The sequence below is a fragment of the Sparassis crispa genome (genome assembly GCF_003851025.1).
Source record: "Sparassis crispa DNA, contig_000010F, whole genome shotgun sequence".
Lineage (NCBI taxonomy): Eukaryota > Fungi > Basidiomycota > Agaricomycetes > Polyporales > Sparassidaceae > Sparassis > Sparassis crispa.
In genome coordinates this window covers 458,920-481,882 of record NW_020939758.1, presented here as the reverse complement: position 1 = coordinate 481,882, position 22,963 = coordinate 458,920, and the positions used below count along the sequence as shown (strand labels likewise).

The following is a 22,963-nucleotide window of genomic DNA, read 5'->3' as shown; positions in this document are numbered from 1 at the left end:
ACCCCGTCGCAACTCAGCGGTTCCGTTGGCGAGACGAGTGGGCTTCACGTGGATATTGTATGCATGTTCATGGAGCCGGCGAGTCCTCGCCGGACGGGTGCGTATGCGCGTGTCCCTCAGAGTTCGTACTAGCTATTGACGTGGATCGATATCATTAATTAATGATGCGGCTGTGAGGATTTCTGCGGGGAATCAACTCGTTTATATGCAGGAAGCTCCAGATGCGAAGCCTTCGGATTCGCACTAGGGTTCAATGCGTTAGGTGCGCAGTAACTTACGCTCCGACTTCGAAACCTTCTGTTTCGCGCCGCATTGTGCTCCCTTTGTGTACACGTTGAACTCGCGCGTTCATGTAACAACTTGAACGTTTATTATGCTCATTTTGGCACGTCATCCAGCGGAGGGCTCACAGCCTCCACGATCCCGATCCCGATTCGCTCGGGCACCGATCTCACTGGATCGTGAGCAGTGGGTGCAATTACGCCCCGGAGCGCTCACACAATGTACGTGTATACGCTGTAATCACTAGTGTGGTGGTAGAGGATTCATGTGCTGGGTGTATGTGCCAATTATATGTGCTATCATGACATCGCGGCGTGCGGACGTCATGGCGTTCAGGATGCCGGCTGTACGCTAGAATCGCCACTGGAGGTCCCCGTTCGCGATGCCAGCGGGTTGTGGAAGGTGAGACGAATCCGATTCTGTGTGCCTCAGGCCATTCCAAATACCTTCCAGGTAATTCCGGATGCGGTGCTTATGAGCAGGTGGACCCGTCGTCGAAGGCTCGACACAATCCGACGGTAAGAAAATGGTGAAGCTTGGCTTGTCTTGTCCGAGAGGTTGCGCAGCAATTTGGAATTCCCGCCACTGACAGTGAATGTGCAACTGGCAGTACGGAAACGCGGGAATGTAGAACACACCTGCTAGGACCCGGGATGTCTAGAGCTCCGTGGTTCTGTTACTCGCATGTCATCCTTGGGCTGAATGCTACAATCCAACAAAATTCGGACAGTTGGATCTGAAGGATCCTGGGCCGCAGTGGACCGTCACTGAGCATTACGCATTAATTCGGTTTTGTGCACGAAGTCACCGCAACGAATTCAAAAGGTAGAAGGAACGAGCGGAATCACGTCGAGCGACGGACGTACGGCATATCCGACGTCCGGCGTGCGTGGTCGTGGTCGTCGGACCCGAAGACTTTGTTACGACATGCCGCAGGAGGTCTCCGGAACTTGCACCCTAGTGTATTAATGCCTTCCTGTCGGAGACCCATCCTGGTCGTACGTCGGGAGGGCGGATGTCCTACCGCTAGGTCGTTAGAGACTAACGGCGAAGATTTTCTCGCAGACGGACCGGAGGTGAATATCCTTGAGCTTAAGGAGCACCGACGTGTTGCAAGTCCTTCTGGGACCTTGTATCGAAGTACTTCTCGTAGCGCTAGCTTATGTCAATGCATACCCACAACCAGACCAACGGCTCTCCGTGCCAGTTCTTTCGATGCATCATTGTTGTATCTCTGGATCATTGAGTGGGCCACGGTGTTTGGAGCGCAAACTCACCGTCATCAGCCTCACGACAAGCGGTGATTGGACGCACGGAGTCTGGACGACATCGCGAGCGCTGGTCAAGGTGAAATGCTTGATCCACCTACAAGTCACAAATCATGGTTAGGACCTGCAGATTGGGGACAGAATCATCACTGAATCCGGGAAGATTCCATAACGCAGTTATAACGAGTGTATTCTACATAACGCCTGTAACTGTTACAGCCAGCGCTACGATGGGTTATATGGCTGAGCAATTGCCCAACGACATAATCCAATATAACAACAGCATTAGTCACAGGGCATTATAAACAAAATCAGATCTAGATGCAGAAAAATATATGTCACGGTTTCGACTGACATATACATGATAATGGGATTCCTCATGTTCCGGGAAGATGCATACATCTTGCACAGAGATCTTTCCAACATATGCATTCAAACCATTTACGTAGTAAAACTAGACTAAGCAGTGCTAGAACATTTCACAACACTACCGACAATTCTCGATGCATCCAGAATTCTCTGCAGCCCCACATGCACCGCATGCCCTGTCATTGCTCACCTGAGCGCCGCCCGTTGCATGCAAGCCTTCAAATGGCTGCAGCAGGAACTTGAGGAATTAAGCTGAACAGCAGGTTAATTAATGACGCACCCAAATTTGAATCAAGCGACACAACTCAAACGAAACACACCACATACCAATAACTGGAGCGCGCACACCTGCCTGTTTTCAATGACGCAGTGTCAGCAAGGTGACGACACTTCACAGTTCACGAGAGAATACAAAATACGAAATGCACCGCATACTACTAACCGGAGCGAGAACACCTACCTCTTTTCGACGACACAGTGTCAGTAAGAACCCACTTCCGGGTAGAGATACAAGGCTACTTGCCTCATACTTACGAGCACACTGTAGAGTACTACTAACTGGAGTGAGAACACCTACCTCTTTTCGACGCAGGGTCGGTAAGAACACACTTCCGGGCAGAGATACAGGGTTACTTGCCTCATACTTACAAGCGCACTGTAGAGTAAAATCGTCAACAGATGAAGGCCATTGGTGAAGCGGCGAAGGAAATCAGCGCAGAGTTCGCGTCTTTTATGCCGACAGCAGGACTATGCTGACAAAACAAATTTCAACGGGTAGGCTCCGAGGAACACACCTCGACTCAGCCCAGTGTGGTCGTCAGATGGAGACATATTTATCGAAAGCAGCCCGCGAGTGAGGCTGAAGCTCCGAACATGCCTGGAAGTTGGTCGAGAGTCTCTTGAGATGAGATAGATTTGGAGACCCGTGTCACGGCTATCACAAAATGTCACAGTGTGTCACGCGGAGTATCGCGGTGACGTGGATCCCATTCCGGCAAAATATTTTGCCTCCATTGTGAGCCAGAAACAATATGGGCTGCAATTTAAATCACCTGTGTATTGCCTTACAATTTTTGGCTAGGTCTTGTAAGCGTTACAAATGGTAGAAATGTTGCTGGTGCATTATGCAGTACCCAAGTCTTCCGGATGGGTTGTGACTGATGTGACGCTCTGTGATTCTTTCCCGGTTCCAGTGATGATCTCGCGGCGGATATGCAGCCCCGCTGCCGGGCTATTCTTGCTTTTTCTGTACTGCTCAGCGCTCAGTTTTGTTGTCCGCGGTTCTGCTTTGTAAGCAACTGCGCCTCGGGCTACGAGTAGAAGAGAATAGAAATTGGCTTAACTACATAGAAGCCTGTTGAGCTCCTTATATACTGTAAACTAAAAGACTAGAAACTACCAGACTGTTCTCGAGACATTGTCCTTACTAATCCTAACCCTACGGACCTTTCCCGGACCTTTCCGTAGATGCCGGATTGCTAATCCGCACACCTCCAACACACCCCCTCAATTCGGCATCTCCAAAATTCATCGGCTATCCATACTTGGAAATCCTATACCTCGCTATATGCTGTGGGAGCCCTATGCTCGTGACAAGAGAGCCTCCTGCTACCATCCCGCCAGATCCTTCGACCACAACAGCAGAGCCAATGCTTCATTCCCAAGGTACCTCCCTTGATTCCCACGGTAACCCTAACCCTTCAAAATGCAACGTCTCGCAAATCAAAGGCAACCGACGCCTTCTCGGCCTTTGCCGAATTCTTTTCGTTGTACCTACCGGGTAAGCGACAATCACGAGCAATGTGACCACGCTTTCCGCAATTGTAACATTCCACGTTACGATTTCGATTGTCACGTTCTTTCTGCGCGAATAATGCCATATTCTCGACTTCTTTTTCATCGTCCGCTTTAGGCAATCCTCCGCGTCGTCCTTCTTCGTCGACTAGAGCACCTGTCACATCTGCTATCTTCAGATCACCCTTGGTGGCTGTGAGTGTGCCCGCGATATTAGAGTAGTCCTCATGTAGATTGAATATAAGGACATCAGTAACATCTTCGTCTTCGAGCGCAACTCCAATGCCCTTCAACTTTGCTGCCAAATTGGTAATGCCGCTGATGTAATCCCGGATCGGACACTTGGGATCATGCACGAAATTGTAGAATTGACGCTTGAGGGCGATTCGGTTCACGCGGCTATTTTTCTCGTAGACCGCCGCCAATGCTTTCCATGCCGCCGGTCCATCCGCGCAATCACGAATGTAGCCGTACTGGCTCGGATCGACTGTGAGCCCGATCAGTGTGAGTCCATCTTCCGCTTTCTTCGGCCAGTCTCCCAACTTGTCTTCGGCAGGCTTCGACACCTTTCCACTCACAACGTCCCAGCACGCGTTGCGCCGCATGACCATGGAAACCGCAAATTTCCAGTCATAGTAATTATCTCCCGTGAGGGTCGGGAGCTTGACATGGGGATTTAGCGATGCCATCTCGCGTGATAAGATCGAGTGATAAGATATGAGGGAGAGATTAGATATGAACTAGTGTGAGCGCGGGGCTCATAACCTGTAAGCAACTGCGCCTCGGGCTACGAGTAGAAGAGAATAGAAATTGGCTTAACTACATAGAAGCCTGTTGAGCTCCTTATATACTGTAAACTAAAAGACTAGAAACTACCAGACTGTTCTCGAGACATTGTCCTTACTAATCCTAACCCTACGGACCTTTCCCGGACCTTTCCGTAGATGCCGGATTGCTAATCCGCACACCTCCAACATGCTTCAGTGCCCAGAGGAAGCCGCTCGCCAGTGGTACTAGTGATATCGATGGTGGCTTTGAGTTTGCGCTCATCCAGGAACCCTCCCACACGGCTGCTCTGCGAGGTCGAAAACAACGCGTGCCCTATGTAGCTGATGTGATCGATATCAGTTGGCGCGTTGTTGATCAAGCAGAGTGAAGATCTCCAGGATCGTGACCAGCGCAAAACCGTGGCGAAACTCGGGGGCCAAAGCCGATGGGCCTTCTCTCCATTCCAGACCATGATCTGAGTCATGTCTTCTGGTATGTTTTACTGAAAGAACAAAAACCGTTCCTCGTGTACCCCCCTCAGCTTGAACAACTTCAAACATGTATCACCGACGACTATAGTAGCTGTGTCATGCAAAGGCTACTAATGACATACATGATCTTGGCGTCGAACGTACTGTGATGGGGCCAGCAAGCTCTCTTCGGGCATGTCCAGTTCTCCGAACGTGTCTCGGCGTTAACCTTGGAGCTTTGAACTTGTTTGAGGCTTGAGCGCTCGAGCTTATGCCATCGATATAGTGCCACTGGGGACCTGTGCAACTCTTTCGGTAGCAGGCACAGAGAAAAGCGAAACAGCATGGCTGCTTACTGGGGGCTGTAGGTGGATGAACATTCGTGGATATCCGGCGAATGAAATCAAACTGGTCGTACTGCGCTTTCGGACTGTGTCAACTTCAAGTTCAATGTGTTAGCCCGAACAACCCCAACCACTGTCTTCTGTGTATCTGGCTATGCTTTCGCTACCATGGAGCCCAATGTTCACCAATTTTGTTCCGAACTGGGCACGCCCCCACGGATGATGTATATCTTTCTCTGCGAGAATTCATGTTGTACTTATATCTTGTGGTGAGAATCATTCCGAGCTCAATGCCGAGCGCTGTACCATATCCCAAGGCCGAGAATCGAATACTTTTGCGTCATTCAAGTTTGTGCGAGGCCGTTGAGTCCGGAACACGTTCTGAGACTAGTATTCCGGCCATGCTCTGTCATCGTCTTCCTTTCCCCCATTGGGCTTGTCTGATTCTGTAGAGACGCTGTCTGCTTAACCCGATGATTCAGGATATGGGATTGCGAACGGCGCATATTCGACCACACTTGCGACCAACTCGGATTTGCTGATCGCACATCTGCTGGATGTCCCGCTATCACACTGTAACAATTTCTGGTCCATACGAGGCCTGGATTTGTAGATGCAGCACATCCAATTATTTGATTGAGTCCCAATTCACTTTTGGTGTGCTCATGAAGTGTTACAGTTGCCGAAGTCCTGCATTTACCCCGGGTCATATATCGGACGGCAGTTTCAGGTGCCACGTATACACTTGGACCAACTCGGATTTGGTGATCGCACATGCTAGCTATTTTGGTCCACGTGAAGCCTGGATTTCTAGACTCCACTATTTCAACTGTTCAATTGAGTCTCAGTTCAGATCTGAAAAGAAATGCAGAGCATGTTGATCAATTTAGTGCACTTACGAAGTGTTACAGTGTTAATTCTGCATTTATCCCGGGTCACATATCCAGGTCCGTTTCAGGCAAGTGATAGGGACCGTGAGCGCCCCCCTACCACGTACTCCATCTTGACGCGCGATTTTCTGAATCGCAGCCCCGGCAAAGTTTGACGCGCGCGAAGTATTTAGCGTGATCAGCCATTCTCTGCTCTCCATCTCGTGGGGCAACCGTGGGGTGGCGGTGAGCTTCCTCAGACGTGTTGAATATTTGTGCACCCACAATCCGATGCCGATATCTCTCAATCTACTATAATGTCCGCGATATTTGACTAGAGGCGCCTCCACCGCTTCCCGATAATTCACATAAGATAATATGGACAACCTATCTGTGCCACCCAAGGTGGCTTGAACTTAACGACGTATTATGGCACAATAACAGACTAATATATGTATAACGGCGAGCCGGAAACCGGAGGGAGAATTCACAATGTTCAACGCTAGTAGAGAGTAAAGAGCATATAAAGTCCGTGCAATTCAATCGGCGTCGGGGGAGTAATGGGACACCGGCGCTTACCATGCAGCCGTAACCCGAAACCGTAGATCCAATCATCTCGTAGCCTCCTCGAGCTTTTGGCGGATCTTGGTAAGCTGAGAAGCTGCAGTATTGTCAGCAGCACGGTGAGAGACCAGAGTATAAATGAGGCATACCCATGACAGGGGACGTGCGGCTGAAGACCGACATAGCCCGGAAAATATTTTCCAGCGCATCATTGAGTTGGGCCTGCGCTGCGAGCATATTTTGCAGCGGGTCAGCACTGGCGCTCTCATTCCCAACCAGGAGTAAGGAGGACGTCCAACCTGGGCGGAGCCGCGAGAGCTCTTCGATCAACACTCGGCAGACTGTCGTCCAGATCATCTATGTTCCATCCCGTTAGATCGGGGAGATGATCGGACAGAAATTTCAAACTTACCGCAAGAATCGGGTTGATGTACACGGAGTGGTTGAGATTGATGTTATTCAGTAGTGCCGCGGATGCTTTTGCAGCGATCAGTTTCTTGGTTCCTCGCGGTCCCGTAGCTGCTTCGGATAAACGTGCGTATAGCTGGATTGTTGCTGCCCTGGCCAATGAATGTGTGACCAAGAGATCTCGGGCGACGTGAGGACTGGTTGCTGCCTCGATGGGCCGTAGTGATGCAGTAAAATGATCTATCACCGAATCTAGAAGGGCGACATTAGCGAAGAATTCTTCGGCGTTAGCCATAGCTATGAAAGCAAGGAATCAGTCAGAAAGAGGTCTTTTGAAAAACAAGATGATAGACACACTAGGAGACCAGTGAGAGGAAAGTCGGGTGGCGCGCTCGTATAGTGCAGCTGCTTTGGCATGGAGAGCGAGAGAAGATGTACCGCTACCGCTGCTCGAAGGGGTATTATTGAGGAAGGACTCTATGGTACGCACACCTAATATATTAGGTGCAAATCCTCCCTGCAACGCATATTCACGCATAAGATTTAGCAAATGGAAGTAGTCATTGATATGACGCACCTCTTCGTAATTTTCCATCTCCAAAGGCCAGGGAATATTGAGGTCAGCACCGCCGTTTATATGAGAGGGCGATCCAAGGGGGACAGTCCAGCTCTTGTCGAGCAGATAAACTGTCCAAAAAGCATTTACCCTTTCTCCCTCTTCTACAGCATCGGTGGGTGGCGGTAATTGAATGTCTATTCCATGGGCAGTATGGACATGTGACATGTGATCCACAACACCCCGAATCTGGTTCAGCCGGCCACTAAGTGCGAGCGCCACCGCCGCACTACAGTGATAGCGACCCTCCAACAAGCGACCGGTAGCGAAGAAGTAAGTGGCAAGGAGGACTTCAGCTTGGATGACATGCATAAGTCTATAAGTTGGCACGGATGCCAGAGCGGCAGAGGTCCCTTGAGATGCGCGTGATAGGAATACTGATTCATACCCAGCGAGTGAGTTATTAGTGGACAACCGGACACCCCAAAGGTAGATCACATTTAGCAAAGCTGGCGGGAGTATGGCTGTCTTCGTTCCCGGGTCTGCTTCATAGAGCGCCTCTAGGAAGCGCAGTTCGTGGAGGAAAAACCCGATCTGGGAAGCATATGGTTTGAAATTACCCACTCTGTGTAAGAAAAATTGTGAGAAAAAAATCCAAAGTTGAAGGTGTGTTTGGATTACAACGCCTGTATCATCTGTAATGTCGGCTCGGCTACCACGGTTTGTACAGTGGATGAATGAGAGACAAGTCCGCCAAATTGTTCCGAGTTTGCTGCTGCTAAAGATGATGTTTTTTAGGTGGCCATACGGAAGATGACATCTCTAACTCACAAGACTGAGGCTGCGATTCAACGACAGCCCTAGGATCATGCAAAATAATCGGGGCCGTGACCGAATCTGGATGCTCTAATTCGTATATACGAGCCTCCAAACGAGCGATCTCATCTTCTAGCAGCTGTATGGCGCTCCGTGCTGAGCCGTCAGTGTATTCGCAGTCCTCCTCCCTGTTTCCTCTAATACATGGTGTACATTTAGGCCTCAGACCATCGCATCTCTATCGCAGACAAGAATGAGAGTGCACACAGACACAGACATATATAATGCGTACCAGTTTCCTTCGACGGCAACTAAGGCAAGCAGAGCCTCGGGGAGCTCTTGAACTGCTAGACGATGGACCAGGTCGCATTTCTGATGCCATGAACTTCGAGTAGCGATGGTTAGAAGAGAGACTGAATGAAGATAACTATGGAAGTGTGGGCGGAACATGGAAAGCAGACAGGTTCTTATACTGTACGACCCACGAAATTTTCCGAATTCATCCACTGTCGCCATTGGAGGCAATCGACTCATTGCACCAGACTGCCGGAGAGCGCGTCTTGGTCAACTGTGACAAAGCCGCACTCGGGCGAGTCGTATAGGGAGAATGACGGTTCAACGGAACTGGTGGGAACGCGTAAGTTCTACGACGTGGTGTCGTATCATTGTGTTCCGTCCGTTGTCTTCGTCGGGTGACTGAAGCCATTTCGTGACCTTTCCGAGCGTTAGACATAACCGCAGCGGACGAGGGCAGACCCGGACGGTACCTCAGTTGAATGTTGAATCTCATCGTGATAGACGATCTAGACGCTCTGCTGGCCGATCTCTTCAACGATGACGGCTCATGAGTGTTGTTTTCCACTCTCGTGGCTCTCCAAGGTCTCTCCGAGTCTAATTCGATGAGACCGGGAAAAATCGGAGACACCTCGAAGTGTACAGACCTCGCAGAGTATCTTGGAGGCGACAACCGGAAGCTGCAAAACTGTTCGTAAAGGGGTCGTCAATGTCTTCTCAATTTTGCGCGGCTACATCTGACATGAAGTGCAGTGCCATGGACAGTGACTCGAGTGTTGTATGACCAAGTAGCAAGATGAGAAGGTTCGCTGGCCCGGATCACCGGCAGGTGAGAGCTTATCAGCAAAATGGTAGGTGTTACGCCGAATAGCCGACTGGTAGGTGAGGTACAGACCTCGGCTACCGGGTGCCTACCTCCCCACTACCACTTCTCCGATTCACTGATTTGAAGTGACCGCTGCGGCTGAATAACATTGGTACGGGCATGGTAAATTTTGAACACAGCATTGGCAATATTGTCTGAAACTTCTCTGTCTTTGGAACATGCGCCGCTAGTCCTAGTGTTGTCGATGGCAATGACGCATGAATCACGCGTCCTATTGGCTCGAATTAAATTTAATTAATTAATTAAATTTCCGGTCGACCCTACCACTTAGGCTCCCCAGCCAATTGGCACAAGGCGCAGTGCACGGTTTTTCCTGGGGAAAAACCTGAGAACAACGACAAAGTAAATCCCCAGGAAAAACTGTGACCCAAAAAAAGGCAATATATTTCTTGGAGAAATAACTTTATATGGATACCATATATGGAAATTTTACCAGTAAAACGCATTCTTTTCAGAGAATTTTTTCCTGAGAAAAACACTACTTCCGGGAGATTTACTTTGTCATTTTCCACAGTTTTTTCCTGGGGAAAAACCATGTAATGTGCCGTGTCTGGCTGGGAAGAACTCCGACACGTGGCAGCCGGCCCAAGTGCGGTAGGTCTTCCACCTCAGAAAACCTCAAAACACACGAATATATATAGTACTTGCCTCGTTGATGTACATTTCATAGTGCCCGGATGTTTTACTGGATGGAGAGTGACCCAGAAACGTGCAGATTCTTCGCACTCAATCCCACATTCGGCAACTTGGGTGGCAATTATTGTACTACGCCTTGGAGGGCGTGCATCCTAGCAGATCTTAATAACCCCCTGCTAGGTAAGAGATAAATTTGTAGCCTACTTACAGGAGACCAATGTGCCTGCGCACCAGGTGGCGACCGAGTTGTGACGAGGCCAATAGCATTGGAATCTAACAAGGGTAAACAATGCAACTCAACGCCTACATCATGCATGCTATACATTACTGCAATTGTCACCCACAAGCCCAACTAGCCATGTTATATACAGAAAGCATCCAGAGCTGTATTGATACACTGCTATAGATGCTAGCTTGCCCACTCAATCAATTTGCTGTAGACACTGCTAAACAAGCCCTGGCCGCTGTGCTCATGCTTAGTATAGTGGAGATAAACAGCTTGCATGTTGCTGGAGGCGCAAGGGAGCGGATTTGGTATCAACTATCAATGGAATTACTGACTTCGCTAAATGGCCTTATTCCTGAACCCTCTAACAGTCTGTGTGGTAGAGAGAAATTCCTCCGCTCAAGCACCAATGTTTGGCAAGCTTCCTGCACTATCTGTTAGGTTCATCTGCCAAATGGCCCAGCTTGACAAGCTCCCTCAATGTCTCACAGATGTCTCCTCCACTCCTGTTGATCCCATCACACTGACATTGCGAAGTGAGTTGATCGCTACTGTATATGCTGATGAACATATGCAATATTCACTACTTGTTTGCGCCTCCCGGTGGTTGTGACATGGTGCATTGTTGATGCCCTCCAGCACAAGAAGAGTGGACAAGTGGAATAGGACATTGACAGGAACCCGCAACAGAGCTGCACTGCATGCCATTTTCTACACTCATCCTGAGATTGTATGTCATAAAAGAACGGCACGGTGTGAGTTAATTTGGCTGCAGTTGTGGTTCTCGGTGGGATCACACAGATTTACATCCAGGACGATGTCTGAAGGAATGTGTTCATGTAACATCAACCTAGATATGGCACTGAGAAACCCCAATAGCGAACGAAAGACTTCATAACATCGTGCATGTAGGTGCCTCCTGGGGAAGCATGTCAACAGCGGGGGTTGGTACCGTGCCAGAATTTTCCTGCGCGGTCTGTGGAATGTAGCTGCGTGTCGCAGCAGCAAGTGATAGACCACTATAAACACGTGATTCCGAAGTATCAGGTGCGTGGTGAATGGGGGACATAGTGTGGTATGACTTCGGGTATGTTTTGCCTGCGATAGCGCACACTATCAATAGCGGTACTCGGAACGGACACACCTGCCTCGGAAAGCACATCGTGACTCCACAGGGCAAAGGGCTGCGAACAACTCTAACTTTGAGTTCCTCTCGATCGATCAAATGAACACATTTGATTGTTTGGAAGAGTAAATGTTTTTCATGCAGGCATTTCTGTAGTTTCTCTGGATCATTGCATGCAGTGTGGCGCATGCCATGACATGGAAGTAAACTTATGCCACATCGCCATATCTTCAACAGACCTGGACCTCTTAATTAACTGCACACCAGTGCATACCAGATGTCCCACAAAATAATATTGTAAGCCTCTATTAGGATCCCTGAAATATGCAGTGGCTTTGAACTTTACCTGGTTATATCCTGCAGAGTAGCAGGTGCGACAGGAACCCGGAAGATGCCAGTAAGCAAACTCCTCCACCAAGCGACAAGAACTCAGGGTTTGTCTTATGGTTGCAAAGTTTATCAACCTCCTCGCCACAAATGATGAAGTCAGAGACGGCCTCAAATCCTGCGCGCAAGAAGTTTGCATGTCAAAGTTTGACACTAATGGCCAAACAATGATGCCCGTCGATATGCCCAGTTTCGATGACACACACAAGTCGCAGATAGACATACTGCGGGAGACAATAAATTTTCTGAAGGAAATATGCGTGATATTAGTCAGGGCGAGATAGTGCCTTGACTTACAAATAACGTTGCAGATACGAAGATGGCAGAATGCAAATGGGTGTGATATACATGCACTGCATCTCCAACTCCGGGGTAGGCGGCATTGCGAAGGCCAATTTCCGACAATTCCGGAAACTTTGTGGTGATGATGAACCCCACCATCACCACCAACAAAGTGAGAAGAGGCGCCCAAAGCTATTGGAGAGGGCCGGGAAAGAGAGCTCGCAAATAAAAGTCTCTTCTTCAAGGATACGTTAGATCTTGGAGCTCGCATGCACTGCCATTACAATGACATCGCTTCGGCCAAGTTCATGTTCCAAGTGCCACTAGGAAACATACAGGAGCCATCGGATGTGCAGCGCGATATAGGGTGGAGCAGCAGACGCAATCACAGAGCGCTGCAGGAATGGAGTTGCAGGAGGATCTGGATCTTCAGTAAAAGAAAAATCAGTAGGAAGTTCAGAATCTTCAACTGGAATCGACAACATTGCAGAAACAGGAGAGCTTTTGCGATTACCAGGAGGTGCAGGAGCACTGACGTGAGCCAATGAAGTTACAGGATAAATTGAAGGATGAACGAGAACGAGACCCTGAGCAAGAGACTCGGGTAAGAAGGGAAAGTCAAAAGGCAAGAACCAATTAGAATAAGGAGAAGAAGGAAGACAAAAGAACAATGTTTATCCAGTGATGTTCTTGTCAGGGTTCTCCGGCTCTGCATTTCCTCCATTCTGGGTTCTGCATGTCAGTGTACATACAATATTTATTTGTACCATAATCATAGAGATTAGTCTATTCAGAAACCCAGTTTACACAGAAACCCCCCCTGCTTTTGGAAATTTCGTGATGGCTCTGAAAAAAATTTGAAGACGCTCACCTGTCAATGTTTACCAGCGGTCTCCCGGGTCCGCTGTTGAACTCAGTGAGGGCACACACATTCGCCGCGTGCTGGCGTGCATCGGTGTCTCCGATGTCATTCGTCGGGTGCTGCTTATCGCCTATTGCATCGAGTAGTGGTGTCTCATTGTTGTTAAGGTGAAATGAAAAGGCTTTGTATCAAGTGGGCATCTTGACACACATAACCAAAGAGATAGCACACACCAAAATTCGGCGGCTGGTCATTGCTCATCGTCTCCAATGACGATGCGGATGAGGTCCGCCCTGTCAAGGATGCGCGGTACTCGGTGTCAATGGTTGGCACCGTCGTTGGCATCAATTGATCTTTTTTTGATGGTATTTCCATCTTCGCATTTTTCTCTTCAGCGGTTCTGGGAAGGTGGGTTTATTTTCCCCTGGGGGGTTTCTACAGTGCTTTGCACATGAAACTCCATTCTCGATTCTGTAAAAGTTGTTTGTTGTAGCCAAATAGTCACAGCATGTCACACCAAAATTATATTTTTTGAATTCCCTTCGCCAGGATTGCATTGTCCATCATGGCACTGCACACGGGGAGGTAGACCGGCTGTGAAGACTGTGCCCAGGAATGGCTCGAGATGAGCTAGTGTTTGAATTGGACATTTTTATGGTATGTGTCACGGGGGCCAGTCGTGTCACCATACATCCGGTTCATCGTCCAGTGACTAGGCCTTCGCAAGGGCTCAAGTCAATCATGAGGGGTCCGACCTCCAGTCATAGCGATGACCAGAGGTTGGCCCAGTAGAGCAGTCTTATGAACACTTGGCCGCTGTCTGTGGACCAAGGTCGATCTGTCACACAGATGTAGATGGTAAAACTGGTTGATGTGTAACCAGGACAAGATGGGGACTCCAGCTTGTCCTGTTGGTCTTATATACAAGTACAGGTGTCTGTCTACCTGTAATACTAGAACTACAATTGGTCCATCGGTATCAATACAAGGGCACAGGGTTCGTACGCCTGTCCCACGGTTGTGAGAATGCTGAGTCAGTCATGACTTTGTGTGAGAGACAATCTGTCCATATGGAGATAAGGTCGTGCTGCAAAAACAAGGCAGCAGCGAGGTCGTCGTGCATCTAGCGCATGTATCAGGGTCTAGGGCCATGCCCATGAGGTTCAGTATCTATATCGTAAGGGTAAGGCAAAGGTGAGGCAAACATGCCTTTGTCGCATGTGTGATAGGAAGGGTAAACATGCCTTGAGCACAAGGCGCATATCGTCAGATGATCTTGTAGATCCGGTACAGCCCTAAGATAAGGGTTCTGGATAGATAAGCACGATGACCATGATAACATCATGGTCATGTGGTCAGTCTAGGCAATGTGATGTCATTGTCACATGATCATTCAGGGTGGAGGCGGAAGTTGTCCGTGCGTTCCACAGGGAAGAGCTTTGTAACAGTATGTACTAGGGCTATGGGTGCAACAAATAACAACCAAGCACTACAGAAAGACCTGACTTCTTCCACCTTTATATATTGCTCCCAGGTCCATGTGCAGTATGTTGTTTGGTCATGTCCGACCTCAAACAGAGAGGTCCAGAATTGCATAGCTGCATGCAGAGACCGAGGCCCATGATAGTCATGTGAGATTAACTGTAAAGATCGGGCAGAGGGTCAGTAGGGATTTCTCTGTTGTTCGACAGCTATAGTCCTCATATACACGAGCTCAGGAACTCTAGGTAAATGTCAGATTCAAATAGTACTGTGCAGTACATTGCCAAAAGGATGCTAGCGGTGAGCAGTTGAGAAGGCAACTTAGTACGCTGGCAGTTCAAATACATCAGGAAAACCCAACTTTTACTTACGGAACTTATTTCGACTTTTTGTCCTTTGTTGCCTTATTTAAGGCCCATAAGTTGCCAAAAGTTGGCTTTTAAGTCTCTAAGGAAATATGACTTATGGACTTTTTGTCCTTTTTTACCTTATTTAAGGCTCATAAGTGCATTTAAGTCACATAAGAACACCTTTAAGTAAAAGCTGGATTTTTCTGATGTAGGTTAGGGTTTGTCACATATTTGGCTGGAACAAACAACTTTTACGGAATCGGGAATGCAGTTTCATGTGCAAAGCACTGTAAATAGACTAATCCTACTTATATTTCCTCTGAATACTATGCCTCACAAGATCATCGGCATGCCCCCCAAGTCGACAGTAACGCAAAAGTAACGCATATGTCACATACAGTAATGCGTGCCATTTTGTTACTCCGCTCGGCAGCCTGAGGCATGACTCAGAGAGGGGAAACAGTGCACGACAGAGAAAATCAAACATACTGTAGCCTTGTTCACTAGTAGCTACATAGAATGTAATTATGAAGTATCATGAAGATTATAGACAAGAATGTAGCAGGATGGAATTATACATGGGAGAGTACCTGAACGGAATTATGTGTGAGTACGCAGAAGGCTATTTGGAAGATCCCTGTCGTGCAAGTGTAGGTATGAAGGTACTATGTTCCTGAGGAAAGTCAGATAAATGGATTATAGGATATGTGAGCTGGAGGTGTCAGGAGAGTGGGCTGCTGTGAGGACCAGATAGTGCAGAGCAAGGGTATGGATAACCCTCAAGGGTCAAGGGTAAGGGTATCAGAGGGTAAGGGTAGGGGTATGGATTTTCAAACCCTTGTACCCTTGGAGGGTATTACTACCTATAGTATATATGATGTAGATAGTAACTACAGGGTGAATATAGAGTATGTACAGTCTGAGTACAACTTGAATCATGTTTACAGAAGCTTTAAAGATAAAAGAAGAGGGGTACAAACCTCAGACTTAATATATATAATGTCATTTTCTCAAATAAGAGCAAAGATTGAGGGGTATACCCTCAGGGTTTGGTACCCTTACCCATACCCTTACCCCTGGTCAAGGGTATGTACCCTTGGAGGGTAAGGTTAGGGGTATGCCTCAAAGTACCCAGGGGTATATCCCTGCTCTGCACTAGGACCAGAACGGTGGCGGCAATGGGTCGGTCCATGCCAGTCCCAAGCCAAATGTGTTTGGCGGCCAAGCACTGGCCAAGATTGAGGACGATGAGCCTGGTGTTGAACCTGATGATTGCACAGCAGTTGTCGGGCCAGTGCCCATCGTGGAACCAGCAGTGTTTGGGCGACGTCTACCACTGCTGAATAGACCAACAAAGCGTGCATCTTGGGCTAACTGCGGGTTTTTGTCCAAATGCTCCTTGATTCGACCTGTAAGATCGGCCACTGTACTGTCCGTAGATAGATTGAGTGCGCCAGCAAGGATAATCAGATCAGATTTGTGCTTGCAATAGCTGGCAAACGAATTCTCGAATATCCTGGAATTCGTTTCTTTGATAATATGTTTATTAAGCGTCGCTTCATCTGCGGCTTTCTGGGCTGCCTTTGCTGCATTCTCTATGTTCCTTGCTTCCTCCATGGCCTGTTCAACTTCAAAATGATCACAGAGGTCGGGATGTGTGATGAAGCGAGCTTTGATCTTTGTCGTGCCTCGCATCTTCTTTGCCATCACGTTCACCAGCTGGGTTCTGACATCCTGCACCTCCCGGCGTAGCACAGTACAGTGTGCATTCACTGCCTCCAGATTTGCATCTCGTTCAGCAATTGCATCCATCAGCATTGAATTCTGGTAACGAAGCATGCGAAGCTCTGTCAGTGCTTCTTGCTTTTGCAAATGTTCATCTCGGGTCACCGACACTAGACGGCCTGCCTCAGAGAGAGCAATGCTCATCTCTGAAGTAGAATGGGTGTGGTATGCAGTCATTTCGGGAAAGAGAGAGTTGATTGGTGCGGCCTCCGGGAAATTGAATGGTGACAAAGAGTCCCCGTCTCTGACATCCTCCGTGCACTCAACATCCTCCGCGCACTCAACATCCTCCGTGCACTCGACATTCTCCGCGCACTTGACATTCTCCGTGCACTCGACATCCTCTGTGCAGTTGACATCCTCTGTGCAGTTGACATCCTCTGCGCACTCGACATCCTCCACGCACTCGACATCCTCCGTGCACTCAACATCCTCCATGCACTCGACATCTTTTGTGCATTCGACATCTTCCGTGCACTCGGGCAGGACGTGTGACTGATCCTCATCACCCTCATCCTTGTCTGATGATGGATAATAATCATCATTGGACTCGAAGTCAGAGGATGCAGCAATGGGAGATGTTGGTATATCCATTGGATACGAAGATGGGACATGTGCTGTTGATGACGAGGCCCTGCTAGGTGCGTAGTCCTCCTCGGAAAAGACATCAGGATTGAATGGGTATATGTCAGTCTTCACGAAACTCATCCTGACTAGGGATGGCATAATTACTTTCCGAACAGTCATATATTCTTTGACCACATTGTAACGACTCATTTTGATGCCTTCTGCTAGACATTTCTGGCAATGCGAGTACCATTGGCACTGGACAGATGAAAACACAGCAACATCTAAGGGCTGAGTTTTGTTGGTCATCTTGGATGGGAAACCAAAGAGGATGATTTCGTTCTGGTATGCCACAACCTTCATCAGGGTAGTCTCATGAGAGTCATGGCCATCCAGTGTCAGGACGATAGGATAGGCTGGGTCACATGCGGCGCAGGCATGTGGAACAAAGACTTTCTTGAACCAGTCCAGAGTCAACTTGCGGTCTGTCCATCCTGTCGGAGAAAGTGCAATACTGTAAAAAGCTTTTAGCTCATGATTTCGTAGTGAAAAAATATGACACAAACCTGCCAACACCTTCAACGTGCAAACAATCTGGATATGGACCCTCTGCGAGAATGATCCCCAGCGGCATTGACTCTCCTGATGCAGAGACACATTCAATGATGGTTACTAACTCGAGATTATCACTCCGGATGCGATAACGCTCCCTCTGAACCCGTACGTAAAAGAACTTCATCCCGTCATGCTTGCAACCTCCACCCAACTGAATGCCCTTCTCATCCATGTTCCAGATATTCTGTGGAGGTATGCTACTGAACCTGTCATCCAGTGACCTTCGCATTTCAAGATAGCTGGTAATCGTAGACTTATTGAAGTTGTTGGCCCATTTTGGATTTAAACCACTAGGCCTTGCTGCAACGAGTGCCTTTGCATGCCACCTTAGAAAGTTTTCAGGCCAGTGACGTCCTGGATGCTTTCCGGTAAGCTCAAAGATGTGCACGCAAAGGCTATTCTTGCTAAACGGCATTGCAGAAAAACCCTGGTGAGTACACCAGTCCAAGATTACAGTTTCTTGTGCAGGGTTAAGCAGTTGATTCTGTATTCAAGACTGCTGATGTGAAGTGTGCCGACGGAGAACCCTGTCTTGCAGTGTCTGCCGTGTCACCTAAGCATGATTCTTCAGAAAATCAGAGCACTTTCGGTGCATTGTCACTCACATTCTCCTTCCAGGCGGCCTCTGTGATAGACCTATAAGTACCCGCACACACACCTTCAACTGCAGCCTGCATACGCGACTCATATGTTGGATCTTAGGTGCTCTGCAGGCGTGATGCTCGTGGCATCAATGTGCATTGCGCATGGATTGATGGACGTGAAGTGTGCTGTCAGGATGCGACGGTCGTGACCGTGTCATGGTGGACACCACCACTTGAAACCCCACTGCCGATGCTTGTGACAGACTTCCCCCAGTGACTAGCCAGCGTGAGTTCACGTGACATTGCAGGTCAAGAAGGGACTCCTCCAATACTGATCCATTTGAGCTTGTTCGACCTCAAGAATGATGTATTACTATAAAATCATACATATAAGAGATAACTAAGTCGTAAAGGCAGGGGAAAGGGTGAATTGAGTGAGGTGCCAACTTGGGTGGCATGCCGACGATCTTGTGAGGCATAGTAGTTTCTTGTATAATTCCACTGCGATGTATTCAATTACCTATAATCCGGCCGAAGTCTTTCCTCAGTGTGCATCGGTTAGAGCACTTACCGTTCGCCATCAAACACCATGAGTTCTGCAAGGAAGTTAGGCCAACTTGTGCACTCTATAATTGTTGAGAATATCGCGATGATGTCTCGGATGAAGGGAAGACCCAATTACTCAGCCGGGTTCCCGAAATAGATTTCTTTATATACATTCTATATAAAGTTCCCTTACATAATCATTCCCCGCTGTGGTGGGCTCCATGGGTGCCCTCGGATCGCTTCCTCCGGGCATTCCCAACACTCCCCCTCAGGCCAATGGGCATTCCAAGCATTTCCATAAGCTTTTGGTGCCTTGACTTCGCGAGGGGTTTGGTAAAAATATCAGCTACCATATCTTCTGTAGGGCAGTAGATTATTTCCATTTTCCCGTCATTTATCTTTTCTCGTACATAATGATACTTTATATCAAAATGTTTTGAGCACGCATGATACTGTGGATCATGGGCAATTGAGATCGCAGTCATGTTGTCCCCGTAGACAATCATCAGCTGTTCCTGGTCAAAGCCTATTTCCTTAAATAGATTTCATAGCCATATGGCTTCCCAGCCTTCCCTTGCTCCCAGAGCGGATTTCATATATTCTGCCTCTGTGGACGAAGAAGCGACCGTTGTTTGCTTCTTCGAACTCCACGTTATCGTGCCCCTTTCTACTTTGTAGATGTATCCTGAAATAGATTTGCAGTCGCAAACATTGTTTACAAAATCTGCATCTGTATATCCGATGAGCACATCTGTATCGCGCCCTTCATTGTCCACCGGACTGTATACTATTCTGGCCTCCCGTGTGCCTGCTAAGTAGCAGAGCATGCATTTGGCGGCTGTCCAGTGGGTCAGGTTCAGCCTAGCTGTGAATGTTACATGGGACGCACGCAAGTGGGGAACCCAAGAGTCGACCAGCCCAACAAGCATCAACCTAACCGGATCTCCTTGCCATCTAGTCATGCCGGTCTGGCACAACACAAGCCCAGGAGAGGTCCGGCGGGACACAGGGTTTACGATGATGATGATGATGAATTCCATATTTATATATCGCAACAAGCAAACAGCTGTGCTAAGATGCGGTGATCACCGGTCCATACAGTAAGTGTCCTTTCGGACCAGCAGCTCACCTACGAGTCTTCCCAGCAAAGGCCCGGGAGAGAGTAGACTAGGGCATGCCGAGCTAACAGGGCAAGGTTGTAGGGGTGTCGTGCGTGTGCTGTGTGTGTCTAAAATGGCGGGGCCTGGCCATGGGTTGGATGAGGTGCCGTGGTGAATGCAAACAGATGAGCATGGCTCGAAACCAGCCGATGGTGAGCCTCGATAAATATAGCGGTGTGGTTCGGTCACAGAAGGGATGGATGCATCGAGATTGACTCAGATGTACCAGGGGATTGTCAGTGGATGGTCAGATCCTGGTGCCAATGGCGACGACGGGATCGACGACGATGAGGGATACCTCGTCCGACCTGGCTGTGGCTTCACCTACGGCTCTCTGATTGTGAGAGTCGATCTGGCTGGGAGCACCAGACGGTGCGCCCTCTCTTTGCTCAATGACGAGCATGGGAAAACTCGACCAAGTGGTGGTACGAGTCCAAGGAGCCCCCACACAGGGTTTACGAGTCTATGATGGGTAGATTCTGATTAAGGAATCTGTCTACTACAGGGGGTTCTTATATATGTCTACAAGCATCTATGCTTAAGTAATACAATGTCCGTGTTAGTCAAGGTGAAACATCGGCATCAGTACAAGGGTACAGGGTTCGTACACCTGTTCCACGGTCATGAGAATGCTGAGTCAGTCATGACTCTGCGTGAGAGACAATCTGTCCATATGGAGTTAAGGTCATGCTGCAAAGACAAGGCAGCAGCGAGGTCGTCATGCATCTAGCGCATGTATCAGGGTCTAGGGCCATGCCCATGAGGTTCGGTATCTATATCATAAGAGTAAGGCAAAGGTGAGGCAAACATGCCTTTGTCGCATGTGTGATAGGAAGAGGATCCAAGCCTTGCGCACAAGGTGCACATCGTCAGATGATCAGGTAGATCCGTGCTGGATAGATAAGGGTGATGACCATGATGACATTATGGTCATGTGGTTGGTGATGTCATTATCACGTGGTCAGTCTAGGCACTGTGACATCATTGTCACATGATTGGTAAAGGTAAAGCCGGAAGTCATCTGTGCGTTCCTCGGAGAGAAGCTTTATAACAGTGAACGAGCTCAATCTTTGGATGGCATATGCGATATCCAGTCATGTGGCTACTAGTGGCATACATCAGAGATCTGATCAACAAAGTGTATCCGCTGTCTCAGTTTGGCGCCTCATTTGCGTCATTCTCGTCCTTCTCGAGGGTGACATTCAGATTGAGAGGTGTCCCTACCGGGTTCGCATTCTCAAGTCCGTGTCTTCGTAGGATAGAATCAATATATTTGTTTTGTGATACCTTTATTGTTTTCTTTTCTCAGTTTCGCTCAATTTCTATCCCTACGATCTTCTTGGGCTAGCCTAGATCAGTAACTTCAAACATACTTTGGAGTTTCTTTTTCAGATGGTCCATGAGGTCGCGATCATTTGTAAACAGTAATAAATTGTCCACTCATACAGTGACGATCTCTGTTTTTCCATCTCTTGTCCTGATGTATGTGCATGGGTCCGTGAATAGTCGTCTGAATCCCACGTCAAGTAATTTGCAGTTCAGTATTATATTCCATTCACGTCCAGCTTGTTTGAGTCCATAGAGGGTTTTTCGCATGCAGCATACTCGGTGTGTTCCATCGCTAAATCCCTCCAGCTGGCGCATATAAATTTCCTCTTTTAGGATGCCATTCAGGTATGCACCCTTGACGTCCATCTGTTGGATATCCCAGTCAAGAATTGCAGCTAGCCCGAGAATTGTGCAGATTGTCTTGAGACAGACCACCAGGGAATATGTTTCCATGTAGTCCATTCCCGGAATCTGTGAGTAGCCTTTAGCGACCAAACACGCTTTGAATTTAATTACCTCTCTCTCTCTATTTGTTTTCTTTACTAGGACCCATTTGTTACCTACCGGAGTTCTTCCTTGGGGTAAGTCTACTAACTCCCAAGTGCCCATGTTATCTAGTTGCTCGAGTTCCACTTGAACAGCTGTTTCCCACTTCGGCCATTCAGATGAGTTTTTTGCATCATTGAGTGATTTAGGCTCATTGGCCTCCATGTTTTCTTCACTCATCGCTACATATATGAGATTGGCGATTGATGTGCTATCATTATCCTCGGCGTCTGCATCCGCATTATCTTTAGCATCAGCGTCGAGATCATTTAGCAACTGGTAATCTGGTCTGACAGTTACGCGCTTGCTTCACCTGGGCTCGTTCTCATTGGGTGTGTCTCTATCCTCGTCTTCTTTGCGTCTGTGCTTTAGCGGGTTATTGATGGAGGACTGTAGCACATCTCCCCCTAAATCTGAAGACTCCCCCTCGCGCTGCACATTTGCAGTCCTCGATTGCAGAGCATCGGGCCCTTCTCCCTCACGCGATGTCGCATTATTTGGAGATGGATTCCGGTTAGTGAAGTGGTAGTTTCGCATCATTTTTATTTGACGCATTTTGACATCGTAATATTTAATAGTGTTCGGCCCGTCTACATAGCCAACAAATATATATTTATTGGCTCTTGGTGCAAGCTTCGAGAGTGTGATGTCCTCTGTGAGAACCCAAACGACGCTGCCAAATTCTCATAAATGAGATATATTTGGCTTTGATTGGTTCCACTTCTCTTCAGGGGTGGCATGGTCAAGCGCGCTGGTGGGTGCTCAATTTTTGATGTAGGCTGCATGTGATAC

The 22,963-nt window shown here is 48.2% G+C and overlaps 4 protein-coding genes across 4 annotated transcripts; all 4 read right to left on the bottom strand.

Annotated features, from left to right (window-relative positions):
• Positions 1-3,619: 3,619 nt before the first annotated feature.
• Positions 3,620-4,402, bottom strand: SCP_1201520 (hypothetical protein; the record flags this gene model as incomplete). Its single annotated transcript, XM_027763038.1, has 1 exon — positions 3,620-4,402. The coding sequence occupies one exon, from the start codon at positions 4,400-4,402 to the stop codon at positions 3,620-3,622; it is 783 nt and encodes a 260-aa protein (XP_027618839.1).
• Positions 4,403-6,775: 2,373 nt separating this feature from the next.
• Positions 6,776-8,890, bottom strand: SCP_1201510 (hypothetical protein; the record flags this gene model as incomplete). Its single annotated transcript, XM_027763037.1, has 8 exons — positions 6,776-6,825; positions 6,878-7,085; positions 7,141-7,433; positions 7,494-7,653; positions 7,714-8,317; positions 8,374-8,470; positions 8,524-8,746; positions 8,801-8,890. The coding sequence occupies 8 exons, from the start codon at positions 8,888-8,890 to the stop codon at positions 6,776-6,778; spliced, it is 1,725 nt and encodes a 574-aa protein (XP_027618838.1).
• Positions 8,891-16,194: 7,304 nt separating this feature from the next.
• Positions 16,195-18,025, bottom strand: SCP_1201500 (hypothetical protein; the record flags this gene model as incomplete). The annotated part of the gene is made up of 2 exons (XM_027763036.1): positions 16,195-17,905; positions 17,958-18,025. The coding sequence occupies 2 exons, from the start codon at positions 18,023-18,025 to the stop codon at positions 16,195-16,197; spliced, it is 1,779 nt and encodes a 592-aa protein (XP_027618837.1).
• Positions 18,026-20,543: 2,518 nt separating this feature from the next.
• On the bottom strand, positions 20,544-20,699 carry SCP_1201490 (hypothetical protein; the record flags this gene model as incomplete). Its single annotated transcript, XM_027763035.1, has 1 exon — positions 20,544-20,699. The coding sequence occupies one exon, from the start codon at positions 20,697-20,699 to the stop codon at positions 20,544-20,546; it is 156 nt and encodes a 51-aa protein (XP_027618836.1).
• Between the last annotated feature and the right edge of the window lie 2,264 nt (positions 20,700-22,963).